At 43.4% G+C, this 17,852-nt stretch overlaps 1 protein-coding gene across 2 annotated transcripts; it reads left to right on the top strand.

Moving 5' to 3' along the window:
• Nucleotides 1-4,638: 4,638 nt before the first annotated feature.
• On the top strand, nucleotides 4,639-17,467 carry LOC133381278 (zinc finger protein ZFP2-like). Of its 2 annotated transcripts, XM_061620180.1 has the most exons (3): nucleotides 4,639-4,764; nucleotides 12,960-13,000; nucleotides 13,928-17,467. In XM_061620180.1, the coding sequence occupies exon 3, from the start codon at nucleotides 13,945-13,947 to the stop codon at nucleotides 16,498-16,500; it is 2,556 nt and encodes an 851-aa protein (XP_061476164.1). In that variant the 5' UTR covers nucleotides 4,639-4,764; nucleotides 12,960-13,000; nucleotides 13,928-13,944; the 3' UTR covers nucleotides 16,501-17,467. The 2 variants fall into 2 exon arrangements, with proteins under 2 accessions (XP_061476164.1, XP_061476163.1); XM_061620179.1 differs by lacking the exon at nucleotides 12,960-13,000.
• The last annotated feature ends 385 nt before the right edge of the window (nucleotides 17,468-17,852 follow it).

The raw sequence follows: 17,852 nt of genomic DNA, 5'->3' as shown, positions 1-17,852 counted from the left end.
TTCTAGCAGAGATGGGGACCCTGTAGCCCTCCAGATGCCGTGGGAATATCCCTCCCATCATCCCTGACCAGTGGCCATGCTGATAGGGACTGATGGGAGCTGGGAGTCCAACAACATCTGGAAGGCCACAGGTTCCAGAATTAGGTAGGGAAGAAAGTCATCAAGTTGTGGCACTAACACTGACTAGGCCCTGCTCCTCACATCCTGTCTCTGATGGTAGCTGGACCACCTTTCATGTTTTTGTGTGGAGACAGGCTATCCCAACAGGAAGGACTTCCACCTGAAGCTTCTCTTGTGTGGAGCAGTGATATAGTTCAGTTCCTGTCCTCTGGGAGTCCTTTCATCAGTGAAGAGGGGTGATCTGAAAGGCTATACTGGGTTTGCAAAGATCTACTTTAAATATAGCAGCAGAATACTAGCAAATTCATTTCCATCTATGAAAGATAGGCACATGATAATATTGAACAGAAATCCACAGCACATTATTGAATCTTAGGGAAGGGAGAAATAAGGATCAGTATATGCAAATTATTATTACTTGGAAAACTAGAATATGGATATGTAAACTTAACTCTACCCAAAAGAACAATGTGCAACAAACAATTATGTTGTGCAAAACTAGTAATAAAACTATTCCGCAATTCTAAGTTCATTTACCCCCTTCCACCAGCTCTGTTACAGCTATATAATCATCCTACATATTAAGAAAAAATAAAATAAAGAATATGATAGCTACCTATCCAAGCAGGGATTTAAAGGAACCAGCTGAATGTAGGGTCCTATGCAATGGATCCAGAAGAAGGGAAAAGGTTGGAAAAATGAAATAGTAAAATATAAACCTCACCTGGGAATAAGCAAAAATATTAAAACAAGACATTTATGTATACTAATACCAGAAAAGAAAAATCTTTTCAGTGTTGTTTATGAGCCAAAGCCCCAGCCGCAAAGGACTGACTTAGAAGAGGAGAGCACAAACAGCCTCAAAACTGAAGGTGACAGGTTCAAAGCAAGAAATTCCTTCTCTGAAAAAGTAGGAAAAAAGGCAGGATGCACTGCAGAAGAAACAAAAATCTAGTAGAAAAACCTGGAGTTAAACAAAAATAAAATTAAACAAAGAAGCAGTGAGAATGTCTTGCGAGAAAGGAGAACATCACAAGAACTACTATTTCAGAATTTGTGCCTGAGTTTGCTTTTTCACTCTTCCCTACCTGTCCCTTTTTCCTCATGTAAAAAGAAGGAGGGGCCAAAGCCAAGATGCTGGAAAAACAGAAATTTATTATAATAATTTGGGCTTAGAATAAATTTCTATTTTTCCAGCATCTTGGCTTTGGCCCCTTCTTCTTTTTCCTGGTTTGGATGCTAGCCACTTTTTGTTGTTGCCTTTTTCCTCATGTGTCAGCCTTTCTTCACACTGTAAGCCTGTTGGAAGGGACTACCTTACTTTCATGGATTGTAAAGGTGCTCCGAGATACTTTTTGCTGAAAAGCGGATTCAACTGCTATATACTAGGGAGTTCTAGCACTGAGTGCAGTCTTCTTTTCATCCCCACAGACATCCACATTTTTCTGCATTCTGATTTGACATTTTCTCTCACCTCACATTTTCTTACCAAATACTCAGTTTTGCATTAAGAAATGACAGGTCATGGGACAAACAGTGTCCCATCATTTTAGATTCTGACACAATCTTAAGCCTTGTTAGGATACAGGGAGACTCACAAAGGTCTCTTGGTATTGCTAGTCACATGGAGTAACAAATTTTCTATCTTCACATTTAGTCTGACTAAGGCATTCTCAGCATTTCTGCTTCTCACTCTCCAGAAAGAAAAAAAATGTCTGCCCTCATGCCAGACATTCAGGCCTACTTCAGTCGTCATCCAGAATTTCTTGACCAAAGTTTTTCTTTCATTCTGCACCACAGCTCTTTCATTCTACTTCACTATCCACACAGATTTGCCCCAAAACTGAGCCCAGTAACCATCTGCAGTTACTAATGATTCCTGACACTAGTATCTACCAGATGGATATATTATATAGGAGAGATGTACTGAGAGGTGAATGGCCAGTTTCCCACTAGTGTGAATGTAACTATTATGCCACTCTCTCATATGGAGATATTCTCATATGTGAGTATATAACCTAGCATCTATGACTGAAGCTCTTTCCACTTTCTCAGCATTTTATGATTTTTCCCCTTAAGGATCCTTTGATGTGAATGAAAAATGGCAAGCTGATTAAAGGTGTTGCATCCTGAGAATACGTGGATGCAAAATAGAGCAGGCACGCTGAACTCTTTCCACACTCTGGACAGTTATATGTTTTCCTGCAAGTGTGATATTTTTTTATGTGTAGCAAGGGTGCAACCCTGGCTAAAGCTCTTTCCACACTCCAAGCATTCATAAGGTTTGTGCCCTGTATGAGTTCTTTGATGAAAACTAAAGGAGTTACTGTGACTGAAGCTCTTCCCACACTCGAAGCATTTATAAGGTTTGTCCCCTGTATGAGTTCTTTGATGTGAAGTAAGTGCACCATTTGAACTGAAGCTCTTCCCACACTCCAGGCATTGATAAGGTCTGTCCCCTGTATGAGTTCTTTGATGTGAAGTAAGGGAACTACTGTAACTGAAAGTTTTTCTGCACTCCATGCATTTGTAAGGTCTGTCACCTGTATGAGTTATTTCGTGCAAAATATGGGAGTAACTGTGAATGAAGGTCTTTCCACACTCCAGGCATTCATAAGGTTTGTCCCCTGTATGGATCCATTGATGTACCTGAAGACCGCCATTCTATGTAAAGCTCTTTCCACACTCCATGTATTTGAGGCTTGTCTCCTGTATTAGATCTTTGATGTAAAGTAATGGCGGTACTTCAACTGAAGCTACTGAAGATGCACAGTTTTCCCCACAGCCTAAGGATGTATTGTTTGTTGAATTTCTTAGTCACCCATCTGGCATACAAATATAATAAACATTAAAATCTGAAACCAACGATGGTAAAATCTATTGGGTTTCTCTCTGGTGTGAACTGTCTGATGCCTGACAGGCTCACTTGATCAAAAACTTCCTTCTCACTTTTCAAACATATACATGGTTTCTCTCTAGCATGCTTTCTCTGATGCATACTCAGGACTTTTTGGCACCATAAAATTTTATTGCACCGAGGAGACATTATTGTTTTCTTTAGATGAGTACTCCCTTTATTTTTGCAACTCTGAGAAGCTCTGGATTCATCCCGCGGCTTTGACATTTGTCTCCCCTCTTGTCTCTGCTTCATCTTGATTCCCCAACTTCCATTCCTCCTTCTGCTCCTCAGCTCTTTCCTGTGACCTTTCTGATGGTTCCCTGTCAGCCATGATCCCCAGACATCTCCTGAGGGAATAAAAAGGAAAGCTGTGGAGATATGCTGTTCGTATATCTGTCTGTTCTATGATTTGTACTTAGAAAAAATATTTCTGGGACCTCCCTTGATGTCACAGTGTAATTGTTGGAGTTAAAGGCCTTGTACTGTTACTATGTTACAGATTAGTTACAGCAGTAGGCGCTTGGCGATAGGTTGTGAAAAGAGAAGGGTTAAAGAGAGAGGATCACTTTTAATGTGTAGACATGGGGCTGGATCAGGTCAAACCACATACAATCATTTTGATCTGTCTGAAAAACAGGCTGTGATTGGCTGAAAGTGCTAGAAAGTAAAGGATGGGCAGTTAAGTGTCATTTGGGAAAGACAGTTGGGAAATTAGTTGATAGGGGACGTGTGAGGCAGAGGTCAGAGAAAGCCAAGGTGAAAGTGGAGAACTGAGGGCTGGCAGACTGGCTACCAGCTTATAAAGTCTGGAGACACTCCACCTCAACTTTGCCTACCTGATTTTTTAAAATGGCTTCAGTTTGGTTCACTTGCCAAAGAGGCTGCTTGAGATCTGAAAGTTGCTGAAAAAGTTTATCACAACTGAGATAATGTTGCCCGTTATATACGTAGGACTTGACCTTTGGCAATCTAGTCAATGCCATCCTAAAGTAATTTGGCCCTTGGGGGGGGGAGTTCATTGTTGAAATCTAGATCTGATCCAGGGGTTCTTAACCTGTGGCCCATGAAACCCTAGAGAGTCCATGGATGGGCTTTAGGGAGTCCATGTAGCCCTGTAGCTAGCCTTCCTTGTTAGCTGAGGCATTTTGGGGAGAGAGGTGCATAGTGCCAGCCAATCCCCCCACCACTGTTGGAGAGGATGTGAGGTCCACTCCTACACCATCCAATGTGTTAATTTACATGAATGAAATTTAATCTGTTGAATTTCTTGCCTTTTTTTGAGAGAGAGAGATCCCCAGGAATACCAAACTCAAAAACTTGCCTTTGGTTAGAGCTACAGTCCCCTTCACTTGTGGTCTGTCCCTGTGTTCTGATTCTTTATGAACTGAACTACGTTGGCAATGACAGTGAGCTTCTGAGCTTGGCTATTATGCTGCATGGCTGAGTTCGAACCCTGGTCTCCCAGATTGCATCAAACTGGCTCTTTAAAGCTATTGCAGCCTTAAAAAAAATTCCATAATCTCAGCAGGGGAAAAAAGTTGTTTGAACCCGGAAACTGGCTGTATCTGCTCAATCTATTTCATAGTCTATGGGAGGAAATGCCTCAGTCGCGGGGAAAGTGACGCAATCACGACGCGACGCTTCCCTTACCCAGGGTCTCGATGACTCCAGCGCAGGCGCGGGCGGCCCTTCGAGGTCAGGGTGGCAGCGGCACTACCAATCGAAGGCTGAGATGCTCTAGAAGGGTGAGAGGCTGAATGAGGCGGGGATGGGAGAGTTGGAGGAAGGAGGGGAAGGGGGGACTCGAGGCGTGGGAGAGGGAGGGGCTGCTGGGTTTGGGGGTACCCCCTTTCTGCCTTATGTGGGGTGATGCAGCATCCCATCAAGTAAACAATGTTACAATCACCTGAACCTCAGGAGTGTTATCCAAGGACGGTATTGCTTTTTAAGATGTTTTAAAAGCTTTTTTAAAAGGATGCTTTTAAAGATGTTTTGTGTTAATATTGAAGTATCTTTTTAAGATGTTTTAAAGTGGTCTTAAGTGTTTTTGTTTGCCACCCTGGGCTCCCACTGGGAGAAAGGGCAGGATATAAATTTAATAAATGGATAAATAAAATAAATATTGCGCTCTATACCTTTTTTAATATATTAAATTTTGGCTGCCCTCCCCTTCACTATACTATCCTTCTGGGGGGGGGGGAAGTCAGGTAATGGTGTACTGTAAAATACTAATAAAAAAGTCAAACTATAACACAGCCCATTTATAAGACTCTACAAAGTGCTTTTTTACAGCAACTCTGTAAGGTAGGTCAGTATTATTACCCCCATATTGCAGACTGGGAGAGGCCGAGAGAGCAGCCCTTATTTGGGGATGCTGCTTGTATATACAAGTTGGAGAATTAAGCGTGAAGGTGGGGGGACTCTTGAACTCAGTGAAGTTTCCTGTGCAATTTAGAATCTTGATTTTGCAGGTTGCTAAATCATGCAGTGATCCTCGGTGACTAGAGAAGGCTGTCCGCTTCAGACCTCCACCCTTCAACTTGTGGATAGTGATGTGTGGGGCAGAGCTTAGTTGTGCTCATGTCTGAATTTCTGCATGAACAGTGGTCCCAAATAGGGTTAGACCAGAAGTGAGGCCACCTAGGGAAGTACATAGCAAAGGTGCAATTGGAATGAAGGACTTCATCTGTAGTACAATCTGTTAACCAGGGTGGGGAACCATATCTGGCCAGTGGATCAGATCCTTATCTCTGCCAAGGGCCAAGTTTGAGAAGTGGGTGGTGTCACCTACCTGTCAATCACCTGTGTGACTTGAAATCAAATCAAGCACCAACAATCTGCTTGATTGGTAAGGCTTTTCAGGCACTGCTGATCAGTGATGCCTACAACCCCCCTTTCAGCCTCTTTATCTGCCCCACACCTGAAGCCCTATATGATGGTGTCGGTTGGCTGAAATGGCCTGGCAGGCCAGAGGTGGTTCCTTGCCACTGCTATTAGCCGTTCCGCTAGTAAGCTTCAGTTTCATGATTGGATTTGACAAACCAAATAACATTACAAAAGCAGCCTAGCTTTTCTAGTTTCTTAAGAGTTAAAAACAAAAATACTCTTGCACTGCAGTCCCTGCAGAAGCCTTTTCTCACCCCTCACCATCACAAATGCACACGTTTCAAGCAGAAAGCAGCAAGAATTGGAATTATTCTGACACAAAATTTATAAGAAATTTGAACAAAAAGCATTGTTTTTTCTACTTAACGGGCAAAAAAGCTGAAATTTTGACTAAGGAATTAATTCTATCTCACAGAGCCAATACCTAGAAATAATTTTCTCCCCTCCCAGACTATATTGCTGAACCCACTTCCAAGGATCCCGCAGCCTCTCTTTTTCTCCTAGGAAAAAGAAGCCAAATGTAGAGTTATAAGATGGCGAATACTTGACTCAGCAATATTACATGCAACAAGGATCTTGGAATTGTTGTTGATCACAAGTTGAATATGAGCCAATAGTGTGATGTGGCTGCAAAAAAGGCAAATACTATTTTAGCCAGATTTTGGCTAAACATCAGGAAAAACTTCGTAACTGTTAGAGTGGTACACCAATGGAACCAATTACCTAGGGAAATGATGGGCTCTCCAACACTGAAGGCATTCAAGAGGCAGCTGGACAGCCACCTGTTGGGTATGATTTAAGTTGGATTTCTGTATTGAGCAGGGGGTTGGACTCCATGGTCTTTACAGACCCTACTGTATGATTCTATGATGTTTTAGTCATCAGATTTGCACCATTGTTTTAATATGTGAAGAACTATGACAAACTTGATTTAAATCAAGGGTTTCTCTTGGTGATTTAAATCAATCCACCTTGGGGAATTGTGAATAAATTGTAGAATATGAGGTGTCCCCCCAGGAATTCTCAAACTTTCTACCCCAGGGGCCCACTTGAGACACTTGAACATTACTGAAGCCTACCAGTCACAAAATGGTGGTGCAGGGACAGAGCCAGTCACAAGATGGTGGCAGATGAAGTAAAATATGATCTGATCAGCGGGCAATTACTGACATTTTCCCTGGATGCCATTCCATCACATGGGGGTTTATTTATTTATTTTATTTATTTAATTACATTTCTAGACCGCCCTATAGCAGAAAGCTCTCAGGGCGGTGTACAACAAATAAAATCACAATTAAAATATGAGCAAGTGTGGAAAATATAACATGATAAAAATCCAAAATAGAATTACCATGAGTTTATAAATTAAAATCCATATTAGGTTTAAAATTAAATTTAAAATGTTTAAAAAGCCTGGGCGAAAAGGTAGGTTTTTACCTGGTGCCGAAAAGATAACAAAGAAGGCGCCAGGCGTATCTCGTCTGGGAGGGCATTCCATAGTTCGGGGGCCACCACCGAGAAGGCCCTAGATCTAGTTGTTGATCTCCGGGCCTCTTTATGAGTTGGGACCCGGAGAAGGGCCTTCGACGTCGAGCGTAGTGAACGGGTAGGTACATAGCGAGAGAGGCGTTCCACCAGATATTGCGGTCCGATGCCGTTTAGGGCTTTATAGGTAAGAACCAACACTTTGAATCTGGCCCGGAAACATATCGGTAGCCAGTGCAGCTGCGCCAGGACAGGTGTTATATGGTCAAATTTCTTTGTCCCAGTGAGAACTCTGGCCGCAGCATTTTGCACTAGCTGAAGTTTCCGAACCGTCTTCACAGGTAGCTCCACGTAGAGTGCATTACAGTAGTCCAATCTAGAGGTTACCATAGCATGGATAACTGAGGCGAGATTCTCCCTGTCCAGATAGGGTCGTAGTTGGGCTACCAGCCGAAGCTGGTAGAATGCATTCCGTGCCACCGAGGCTACCTGAGCCTCAAGTGACAGGAGCGGATCTAATAAGACCCCCAAACTACGTACCTGCTCCTTTAGGGGGAGTGTAACCCCATCTAGGGCAGGTCGAACGTCAACCATCTGGGCAGAGGGCCCTCCCACCAACAGCATCTCAGTCTTGTTAGGATTGAGTTTCAGTTTATTAGCTCTCATCCAGCCCATTATCGCGGCCAGGCAGCGGTCTAGTACATCAACAGCCTCACCTGACGAAGATGAAAAGGAGTAGTAGAGCTGCGTATCATCAGCATATTGCTGGAAACGCACTCCAAAACTCCTGATGACCTCACCCAGCGGCTTCATATAGATATTGAAAAGCATGGGGGACAGAACTGAACCCTGCGGGACTCCATATTGGAGTACCCAGGGACTCGAGTAATGTTCCCCCAGCATCACCTTCTGGAGACGATTCCCGAGATAGGAGCAGAGCCACTGCCAAGCAGTGCCTCCCACTCCTAAATCCGTAAGTCGCTCCAGAAGGATACCATGGTCGATGGTATCAAACGCCGCTGAGAGATCAAGGAGAACCAACAGAGTTACACTCCCTCTGTCTTTCTCCCGACAGAGGTCATCATACAGGGCGACCAAGGCCGTTTCTGTACCAAACCCCGGCCGAAAGCCCGATTGAAATGGGTCCAGATAATCAGTTTCATCCAAGAGAGCCTGGAGTTGGCGAGCGACCACACGCTCTAGGACCTTGCCCAGGAATGGAACATTTGCTACCGGCCTATAGTTGTCCAAATTATCAGGGTCCAAGGAGGGTTTTTTTAGGAGCGGTCTCACCACCGCCTGTTTCAGGCAGGATGGGACCACTCCCTCTCGTAAAGAGGCATTAATCACCTCCTTGGCCCAGCCGGCTGTTCCATTCCTGCTAGCTTTTATTAGCCATGAGGGGCAAGGATCCAGAGCAGAAGTGGTCGCCCGCACCTGTCCAAGCACCTTGTCCACATCCTCGAGCTGTACCAACTGAAACTCATCCAGTAAAACAGGACAAGACTGTGCTCTGGACACCTCATTAGGATCAACTGCTACAATAATGGAGTCAAGGTCCCGGCGGATGTTCATGATCTTATCACAAAAGTGTCGCGCAAACTCATTACAGCGGGCAATTGATGGTGTTATTGCGTCCTGGGGACCAGAGTGTAAAAGTCCCCGGACAACTTTATAAAGTTCCGCTGGGCGGTTAAGAGATGACTGAATAGAGACAGCAAAGTATTGCTTCTTTGCTGCTCTCACTGCCTTCACATAGAGTTTGGTAGAGACCCTCACAAGTGCATGATTACAGCCGTCGGGAGTTCGCCTCCATTTGCACTCAAGCCGTCTCCTTTCTTGCTTCATCACTCTTAGCTCCGGGGTAAACCAGGGAGCCAATTGAGCTCTGCAACGGAGAGGGCGCACCGGGGCGATCGTGTCAACTGCCCGGGCCATTTCTGTATTCCACAGCGTGGCCAGGGTTTCGACAGGACCGTCAATTCTATCAGCCGGAAAATTCCCTAGAGCCATCAGAAAACCCTCAGGATTCATTAGTCTCCGGGGACGGACCATCTTAATTGGTCCTCCACCCTTGCAGAGGGGAGAAGACAATGTTAGTCTAAACCTTAATAGGCGGTGATCTGACCATGACAAAGGAATAGATGTAAAATTCCTCACTCTCAGATCACCATCCCCTAATCCAGAGGCAAAAATCAAGTCCAGAGTGTGCCCCGACACATGCGTAGGGCCAGTAGCAAATTGAGACAGCCCCATGGCTGTCATGGAGGTCATGAAGTCCTGAGCTGCTCCAGATAAAGCGGCCTCAGCATGAATGTTGAGATCCCCCAATACCAAAAGTTTGGGGGAACGCAACAATAGATCCGAGACCACCTCTGTCAGCTCAGTTAGGGAGGCTGTTGGGCAGCAGGGTGGACGGTACACCAACAGTATTCCCAGTCTGTCTCGCTGACCCAACGTTATGTGTAGACACTCTAGACCATTAGCCACCTGGATAGGGTGCCTAACAAGAGGGATGGAACTTCTATAGACCACAGCGATTCCCCCTCCCCGACCCTCGGATCTACCCAGATGCTGAACCGAATACCCAGGTGGGCACAACTGGGAGAGATTAATACCTCCTAGATCGCTCACCCAGGTCTCGGTAATACATGCCAGATCGGCCGCCTCATCCACAATTAGGTCATGGATGAGGGAGGTTTTATTATTTACTGATCTGGCATTGAAAAGCAGCAACTGGAGATACCTGCCATCTGGTATCCAAGGACTGGAATTGCACTGTAACTTTGAGGAAGTAGTTAGCCCTCGCTGGCTTGTAGAGGCCAGTTGATTTCCTGCCCTGGTCCAAGACTGATCTCTCAGTCCTGGCTCCCACATCTTCTACTGTGCGAGTTCTAAACTGCTTTCCCCTTTCTTCCTCCCTCTTCACTGACTTTTATTTAGACTTAGTATTTTAAATAAATAAATAAGGACCCCCCTTTTTCTACCCCCCTTTACCTTGTGAGGTCTTTTGAATCCTGGGGGGAGGCTTTGTTCCCCCCTTGCCTCCACTGACAAAACAAAAACCAACCTCCTTCCCTTGTGGTGTTCTGGGGTGGGCTCGAATACTTTGATTTCATTTAATCCCCAGAGAAGAATCTTGCTCGTTGGCTCCACTCCCAGACCCTTCATCCCCAGAAGTGCTTCAGAATGTACTTTTAATGCCTCTTCCATGCAGCTGCCTCTTCCAGCCCTCACCTGCTTGCTCAGATATGGCAGCAGCTCCGGCAGCCAGGAAGCAGCAGTTTCAAAGGTTTTTTCATTTCCTGCACTCCCACTGTGCCCACCGAGCCGCAGACATTCTTTCTGGGCCTTTTTATTCCTGCAGCTGGACCCAGCAATGCCGCAAAGAGCCTCGCTTCTGTTCTTTGCATTTCAGAAGTTCCTTCTACCGCTTTGTCCTCGCCAGCTGTCTCTCCCCAAGAGACAAGAAAATAAATTTTTAAATTGTTGGGGGGGCGCATGCGTGTGAGCGAGGGAGCAACATGCTAATTCCTTTTGAACACCTATTGCGTCGGTTGGAGAAGTGATGAAAATAATAAAACTTACAGACCTTACTTGGAACGTATCCTGGAGTGTCCTGAAAGCTCAAACTCGCCATTTAACCGCTGTGTGTAGACCAACCACTGAACTTCCAAAAGAAGGCGGCCTAAGAACACATGGCTTCAAAATGGCAGTGAAAACAAGCAAAAGGGCAAAGGAAGATCAAACACAACATACAGAATCTGAAAATGACCTAATTGCAACCCAAATTGCAGCTCTTCAGACCAATGTACTAAGTAAGTGGGATGAAGGTTTCAAAGCATTGGAAATGAAGATCATGTAGTGGAGGAAACGGCAAAAACAGCAGGTGAAGCGCTAGATATGGGAATCCAGCATGCAGATGTACTTAAAACATATTCATAGCCAAGGAGAGCTGTTGAACCGCATGGACGATCTGGAGAATCGGGTTCATCACTGGAAACTTTGGATCCCTCGGATTAAAAATGGACAGGACACAGAGACGTCACCCCATTTTTAACAGACTGGTGGAAAAATTTGTTCCCAGACTTGGGCATTACCAATCCTGATATGGAACGTGCTCATCAGAGCCTGGGCTTCCGCCCTACAAACAACAATCTTCCCAGGGATATAGTGGTGGCATTTTATAACTTCATCAAAAAAGAAGCACTCCTTAAAGCAATATGTGAAAAAGGCCAAATAGAATACGACAGCGATACTTTTTCTACATGATCTGAGTGCAGAAACACTATGCCGCCGCAAAACATTTTGCCCTGCTATAGACCTGTTGAGGGAGGCAGGCATCAAATACCGGTGGGGCTTCCCATTCGCACTGATTGTAGAAGCAGACGAAACAGCATAGAGGTGCAAACAAGAAAGAAGGTGAGCTTGCTGGCTTTATTCAATGTAACATCACCCTGGGACGATGACAAACTTGAATCTGATGATCTAATCAACATGGTTCTGATAGGCGAAGACTGCAAACATTTTCCCCAAGCTACAAAACGCAGAAGATGCCCAAAAGGTGAATTACCCACCACATCTTCTAGTATTCCGAGATTCACAAGATCGGCATCCACAAGAAAGATGTAACTATCAACAATGGCAAAATAACAGCAGCATCTCTTTTCAGGATTAGAGCACTGGACAAGAGACACAAATAAGAGGATGAAACCTTTTTCAGCAGACCTTAAAAGTTCTTCTAGTTAACCCTAGCTTCTCAAAGTTCTCTACCCTGGTAATCTTTTATAAATGTATTTAGGCGCAATAGGTATGATTGTGTTAGATTCATTGATATAAGGGTTGGTGGAGGCAAGGGTCCCATAAATCGGCCAACTAAAAGCAGGCCTGCCTCTGGCTATACCTGCAAGCAAGGAGTAACTCCTTGTCTTTATTGAGTTAGGCACGGGGGTTGGATGCAAATAGAGCGTTATAGCTTTAATTGGGGATTAAGGAGCCATGGGCAAGGTCCGCAGGGTAATGTACAAAATCATACAGGGTTAAGCTATGTTATATGGTTCGGGATGAACACTAAAGAGGGGAATATAGGTTAAAATTACCGGGTTTTGTATGCCATACAAATGACTGGCTTTCATGCCCTAACATGGAATGTGAGGGGCCTGGGGGGTGTCATCAAATGTCAGAGGGCTTCTGATTACATCAGGTCTCAGAAGCCCTCTGTTCTCCTCCTCCAGGAAATCTACAAACCAAATATAAATATCCACCTATTATCACACAAGTATTTTGGCTCCCAATTCTTAGCACCAGGATCTAATCATTCCAGGGGGGTGGGTATTATTTTTACTAAAGCATTGGATTTTCAAATTCAAAAACAACAAATTGATGCAGAAGGCAGATATATTTTTATTTCTGGTTTACTGCATAATTGTAAATTTTACATTTGCTTCAGTATACTCCCCTAATACTAATCAGTTTAATTTCTTGGCCAAGACATTAAAACACTTATGTAAATTTGTAGTGGGAGAGATGATTATTGGTGGAGATTTTATTTTAACATATGTGATTCCAGGTTGGATAGAAGTTCCAGGCAATAATCAACGCGTCACCAAGGTAAAAACAAGTTGATCAAAGTTGTATTCTTTGCAATAGCATTTGCTGCCCTGTCTTGTGAATTAGGATCTTTAGACATTGGCAATAGCACATTGGCAGATTTATCTAGAAACTTACACTCACACAGGTCTTAAAAATGGGCATATTTATTGAGTATACACACACAGAATCAAAGTATACACATTTAACACTTCAGTGGGGAATAGCTCAGCAAGATTACATATATCGCTTAATATCAGTGGGGATAGCTCAGTAACAATACGCATTTTTTGGTGTGAGGGAATTAGCAAAATAAACCTAACCATAACGAACTAAGAGACATATTTGTGGCAACAATATCTCAGTTGAAATAACAAACTTAACTCTTTCAGCTCCTTTCAGGTCTCAAGCAGCCTGTTTGCAAAGTGAAGCAAACTGATGCCATTTTAAAAATCATATAGGCAGTGTTGGGGTGGAGTTTCTCGCAGGTTTCTAAGCTAGTAGCCAGCCTGCCAACACTCTACTCTCCACTTTCACCTCAGCTTTCTATGGCCTCTGCTTCACATCTCCCTAATCAACTGACTTTCCCAACTACCTTTCCCAACTTACAGTAAACTCCCAACTGACAATTAACTGCCTGTCCTTGGCTCTCTAGAATTTCCAGCCAATCAGAGCCTGTTGTTTCACAGACAGAGCGAAATGTTTTTACATGATTTTACCTGATCCTCCCTCACTGTCCCCGCCCTTTTCACAACTTGTCACCAAGCACTTATTGCTAAAACAGGTCTGTAACATAGCAACAGTACAAGTCCTTCAACTTTGACAATTACACTGTGACATCAAGAAAGGTCCCAGAAATAATTTTTCAAAGTACAAATCATAAACAGACAGGTATATACACAGGATTTCTCTGCAGCGCTTTGCCAACTTTCCTTTTTATTCCCTCAGGAGATGTCTGGGGGATCATGCCTGAGGGGAAACCATCAGAAGTGTCACTGGAAAAAGCTGAGGACAAGAAGGAGGAATGGAAGTTGGGGAGTCAAGATGGAGCAAAGAGACAAGAGGCGAGACAAATGCAGAAGCCGGGGGATGAATCCAGTTCTCCTCAAGATGGTGAAAATAAAATTCAAGGGAATACTTATCACCTAAAGGAAATGAAAATGTCTCCTGAATGCAGTAAAATCTTAAGTTGTGAAAAAACCCTGAGTACACATCAGAGAAGGCATGCGAAAGAGAAACCATATACATGTTTGAAATGTGAGAAGGGATTTTTTTATGAAGTGAGCCTTGTTAGACATCAGACAGTTCACACCAGAGAGAAACTAAATACATCCTTCGGCTGTGGGGAAAGTGTCAGTCAGAGTGGAAGTCTTGCTTCCCTTAAAAAAAACCACATAGGGGAGAGAATCTACACAGCAGAGAAATCATATACATGCTTGGAGAATGGCAAGAGCTTTAGGCAGGTTTATCAACTGGCTAGACATCAGAGAAGTCACATGTGGGGGAAATCATATACATGCCCTGGCTCTGGGAAACATTTTACTCAGAGATACAATCTGATGAGTCACAAAGAAGAGAAATCATATGCATGCTCTGACAGGGGAGAACATTTTAGCAACAGCTCAAATCTTACTGTACATAAGAGAGTGCATATAGATGAGAAACCATATAAAGCATTGGAGTGTGGAGAGAGCTTCAGACTGGGCACACATCTCAATTCACATCAAGGAATTCACAGAGAGGAGAAAAAGTATGAATGCTTAGAGTGTGGAAAGAGATTTCATCTTAGGTCAGGCCTTACTTCACATAAAAGAGTGCACACAGGAGAGAAGCCATATCAATGTTTGGAGTGTGGAAGGAGCTTCAGTCACAGTACCTCCCTTAAGCTGCATCACAGAACTCATACAGGAGCCAAACCTTACAGATGCTTGGAGTGTGGAAAAGGTTTCAGTCAAAGTGTCTCCCTTACAAGACATCAAAGAACTCATACAGGGGACAAACCTTATAAATGCTTGGAGTGTGGAAAGAGTTTCAGTCAGCCTTGCCAGCTTTCTTTCCATCAAAGAACTCATACAGGAGAAAAACCTTATAAATGTTTGGAATGTAGAAAGAGCTTCAGTACAAGTGGTGCCCTTACTTCACACCAAAGAACTCACACAGGGGAAAAACCTTATAAATGCTTGCTGTGTGGAAACTGCTTCACTCAGAGTGGCACTCTTACTAGACATCAAAGAACTCATACAGGGGACAAACCTTATCAATGCTTGGAGTGTGGAAAGAGCTTCAGTCGGAGTACCTCTGTTACTTTACATCAAAGATCTCATACAGGAGACAAACCTTATAAATGCTTGGAGTGTGGAAAGAGCTTCAGTGACGGTAGCACCCTTACTAAACATCAAAGAACTCATACAGGGGAGAAACCATATAAATGCTTGGAGTGTGGAAAGAGCTTCAGTCGGAGTACCTCTGTTACTTTACATCAAAGATCTCATACAGGGGACAAACCTTATAAATGCTTGGAGTGTGGAAAGAGCTTCAGTGACGGTAGCACCCTTACTAAACATCAAAGAACTCATACAGGGGAGAAACCATATAAATGCTTGGAGTGTGGAAAGAGCTTCAGTGACGGTAGCACCCTTACTAAACATCAAAGAACTCATACAGGGGAGAAACCATATAAATGCTTGGAGTGTGGAAAGAGCTTCAGTCGGAGTACCTCTGTTACTTTACATCAAAGATCTCATACAGGGGACAAACCTTATACATGCTTGGAGTGTGGAAAGAGCTTCAGTGACGGTAGCACCCTTACTAAACATCAAAGAACTCATACAGGGGAGAAACCATATAAATGCTTGGAGTGTGGAAAGAGCTTCAGTTGGAGTACCTCTGTTACTTTACATCAAAGATCTCATACAGGGGACAAACCTTATAAATGCTTGGAGTGTGGAAAGAGCTTCAGTGACAGTAGCACCCTTACTAAACATCAAAGAACTCATACAGGGGAGAAACCATATAAATGCTTGGAGTGTGGAAAGAGCTTCAGTTGGAGTACCTCTGTTACTTTACATCAAAGGTCTCATACAGGGGACAAACCTCATAAATGTATGGAGTGTGGAAAGAGCTTTAGTCAGAATGGCGGTCTTCAGGTACATCAACGGATCCATACAGGGGACAAACCTTATGAATGCCTGGAGTGTGGAAAAACTTTCAGTTACAGTAGTTCCCTTACTTCACATCAAAGAACTCATACAGGGGACAAACCTTATCAATGTCTGGAGTGCGGGAAGAGTTTCAGTTCAAATGGTGCACTTACTTCACATCAAAGAACTCATACAGGGGACAAACCTTATAAATGCTTCGAGTGTGGGAAGAGCTTCAGTCACAGTAACTCCTTTAGTTTTCATCAAAGAACTCATACAGGGCACAAACCTTATGAATGCTTGGAGTGTGGAAAGAGCTTTAGCCAGGGTAGCACCCTTGCTACACATAAAAAAATATCACACCTTCAGGAAAAGATATAACTGTCCAGAGTGTGGAAAGAGTTCAGCGTGCCTGCTCTATTTTGCATCCACGTATTCTCAGGATGCAACACCTTTAATCAGCTTGCCATTTTTCATTCACATCAAAGGATCCTTAAGGGGAAAAATCATAAAATGCTGAGAAAGTGGAAAGAGCTTCAGTCATAGATGCTAGGTTATATACTCACATATGAGAATATCTCCATATGAGAGAGTGGCATAATAGTTACATTCACACTAGTGGGAAACTGGCCATTCACCTCTCAGTACATCTCTCCTATATAATATATCCATCTGGTAGATACTAGTGTCAGGAATCATTAGAAATATTTGAACTGTTAGAAAACCTCCACTGCAGATGGTTACTGGGCTCAGTTTTGGGGCAAATCTGTGTGGATAGTGAAGTAGAACGAAAGAGCTGTGGTGCAGAATGAAAGAAAATGAAAGAGAGTGAGAAGCAGAAATGCTGAGAATGTCTTAGTCAGACTAAATGTGAAGATAGAAAATTTGTTACTCCATGTGACTAGCAATACCAAGAGACCTTTGTGAGTCTCCCTGTATCCTAACAAGGCTTAAGATCATGTCAGCATCTAAAATGATGGGACACTGTTTGTCCCATGACCTGTCATTTCTTAATGCAAAACTGAATATTTGGTAAGAAAATGTGAGGTGAGAGAAAATGTCAAATCAGAATGCAGAAAAATGTGGATGTCTGTGGGGATGAAAAGAAGACTGCACTCAGTGCTAGAACTCCCTAGTATATAGCAGTTGAATCCGCTTTTCAGCAAAAAGTATCTCGGAGCACCTTTACAATCCATGAAAGTAAGGTAGTCCCTTCCAACAGGCTTACAGTGTGAAGAAAGGCTGACACATGAGGAAAAAGGCAACAACAAAAAGTGGCTAGCATCCAAACCAGGAAAAAGAAGAAGGGGCCAAAGCCAAGATGCTGGAAAAATAGAAATTTATTCTAAGCCCAAATTATTATAATAAATTTCTGTTTTTCCAGCATCTTGGCTTTGGCCCCTCCTTCTTTTTACATGAGGAAAAAGGGACAGGTAGGGAAGAGTGAAAAAGCAAACTCAGGCACAAATTCTGAAATAGTAGTTCTTGTGATGTTCTCCTTTCTCGCAAGACATTCTCACTGCTTCTTTGTTTAATTTTATTTTTGTTTAACTCCAGGTTTTTCTACTAGATTTTTGTTTCTTCTGCAGTGCATCCTGCCTTTTTTCCTACTTTTTCAGAGAAGGAATTTCTTGCTTTGAACCTGTCACCTTCAGTTTTGAGGCTGTTTGTGCTCTCCTCTTCTAAGTCAGTCCTTTGCGGCTGGGGCTTTGGCTCATAAACAACACTGAAAA

Source organism: Rhineura floridana, chromosome 3 (genome assembly GCF_030035675.1).
Source record: "Rhineura floridana isolate rRhiFlo1 chromosome 3, rRhiFlo1.hap2, whole genome shotgun sequence".
Classification (NCBI taxonomy): Eukaryota; Metazoa; Chordata; class Lepidosauria; order Squamata; family Rhineuridae; genus Rhineura; species Rhineura floridana.
This window is presented reverse-complemented; position numbering and strand designations above follow the sequence as displayed.

Coding starts and splice junctions, on each gene's coding strand:
- LOC133381278 (XM_061620179.1), top strand. CDS start 13,945: ATGCCTGAGGGGAAACCATCAGAAGTGTCACTGGAAAAAGCTGAGGAC.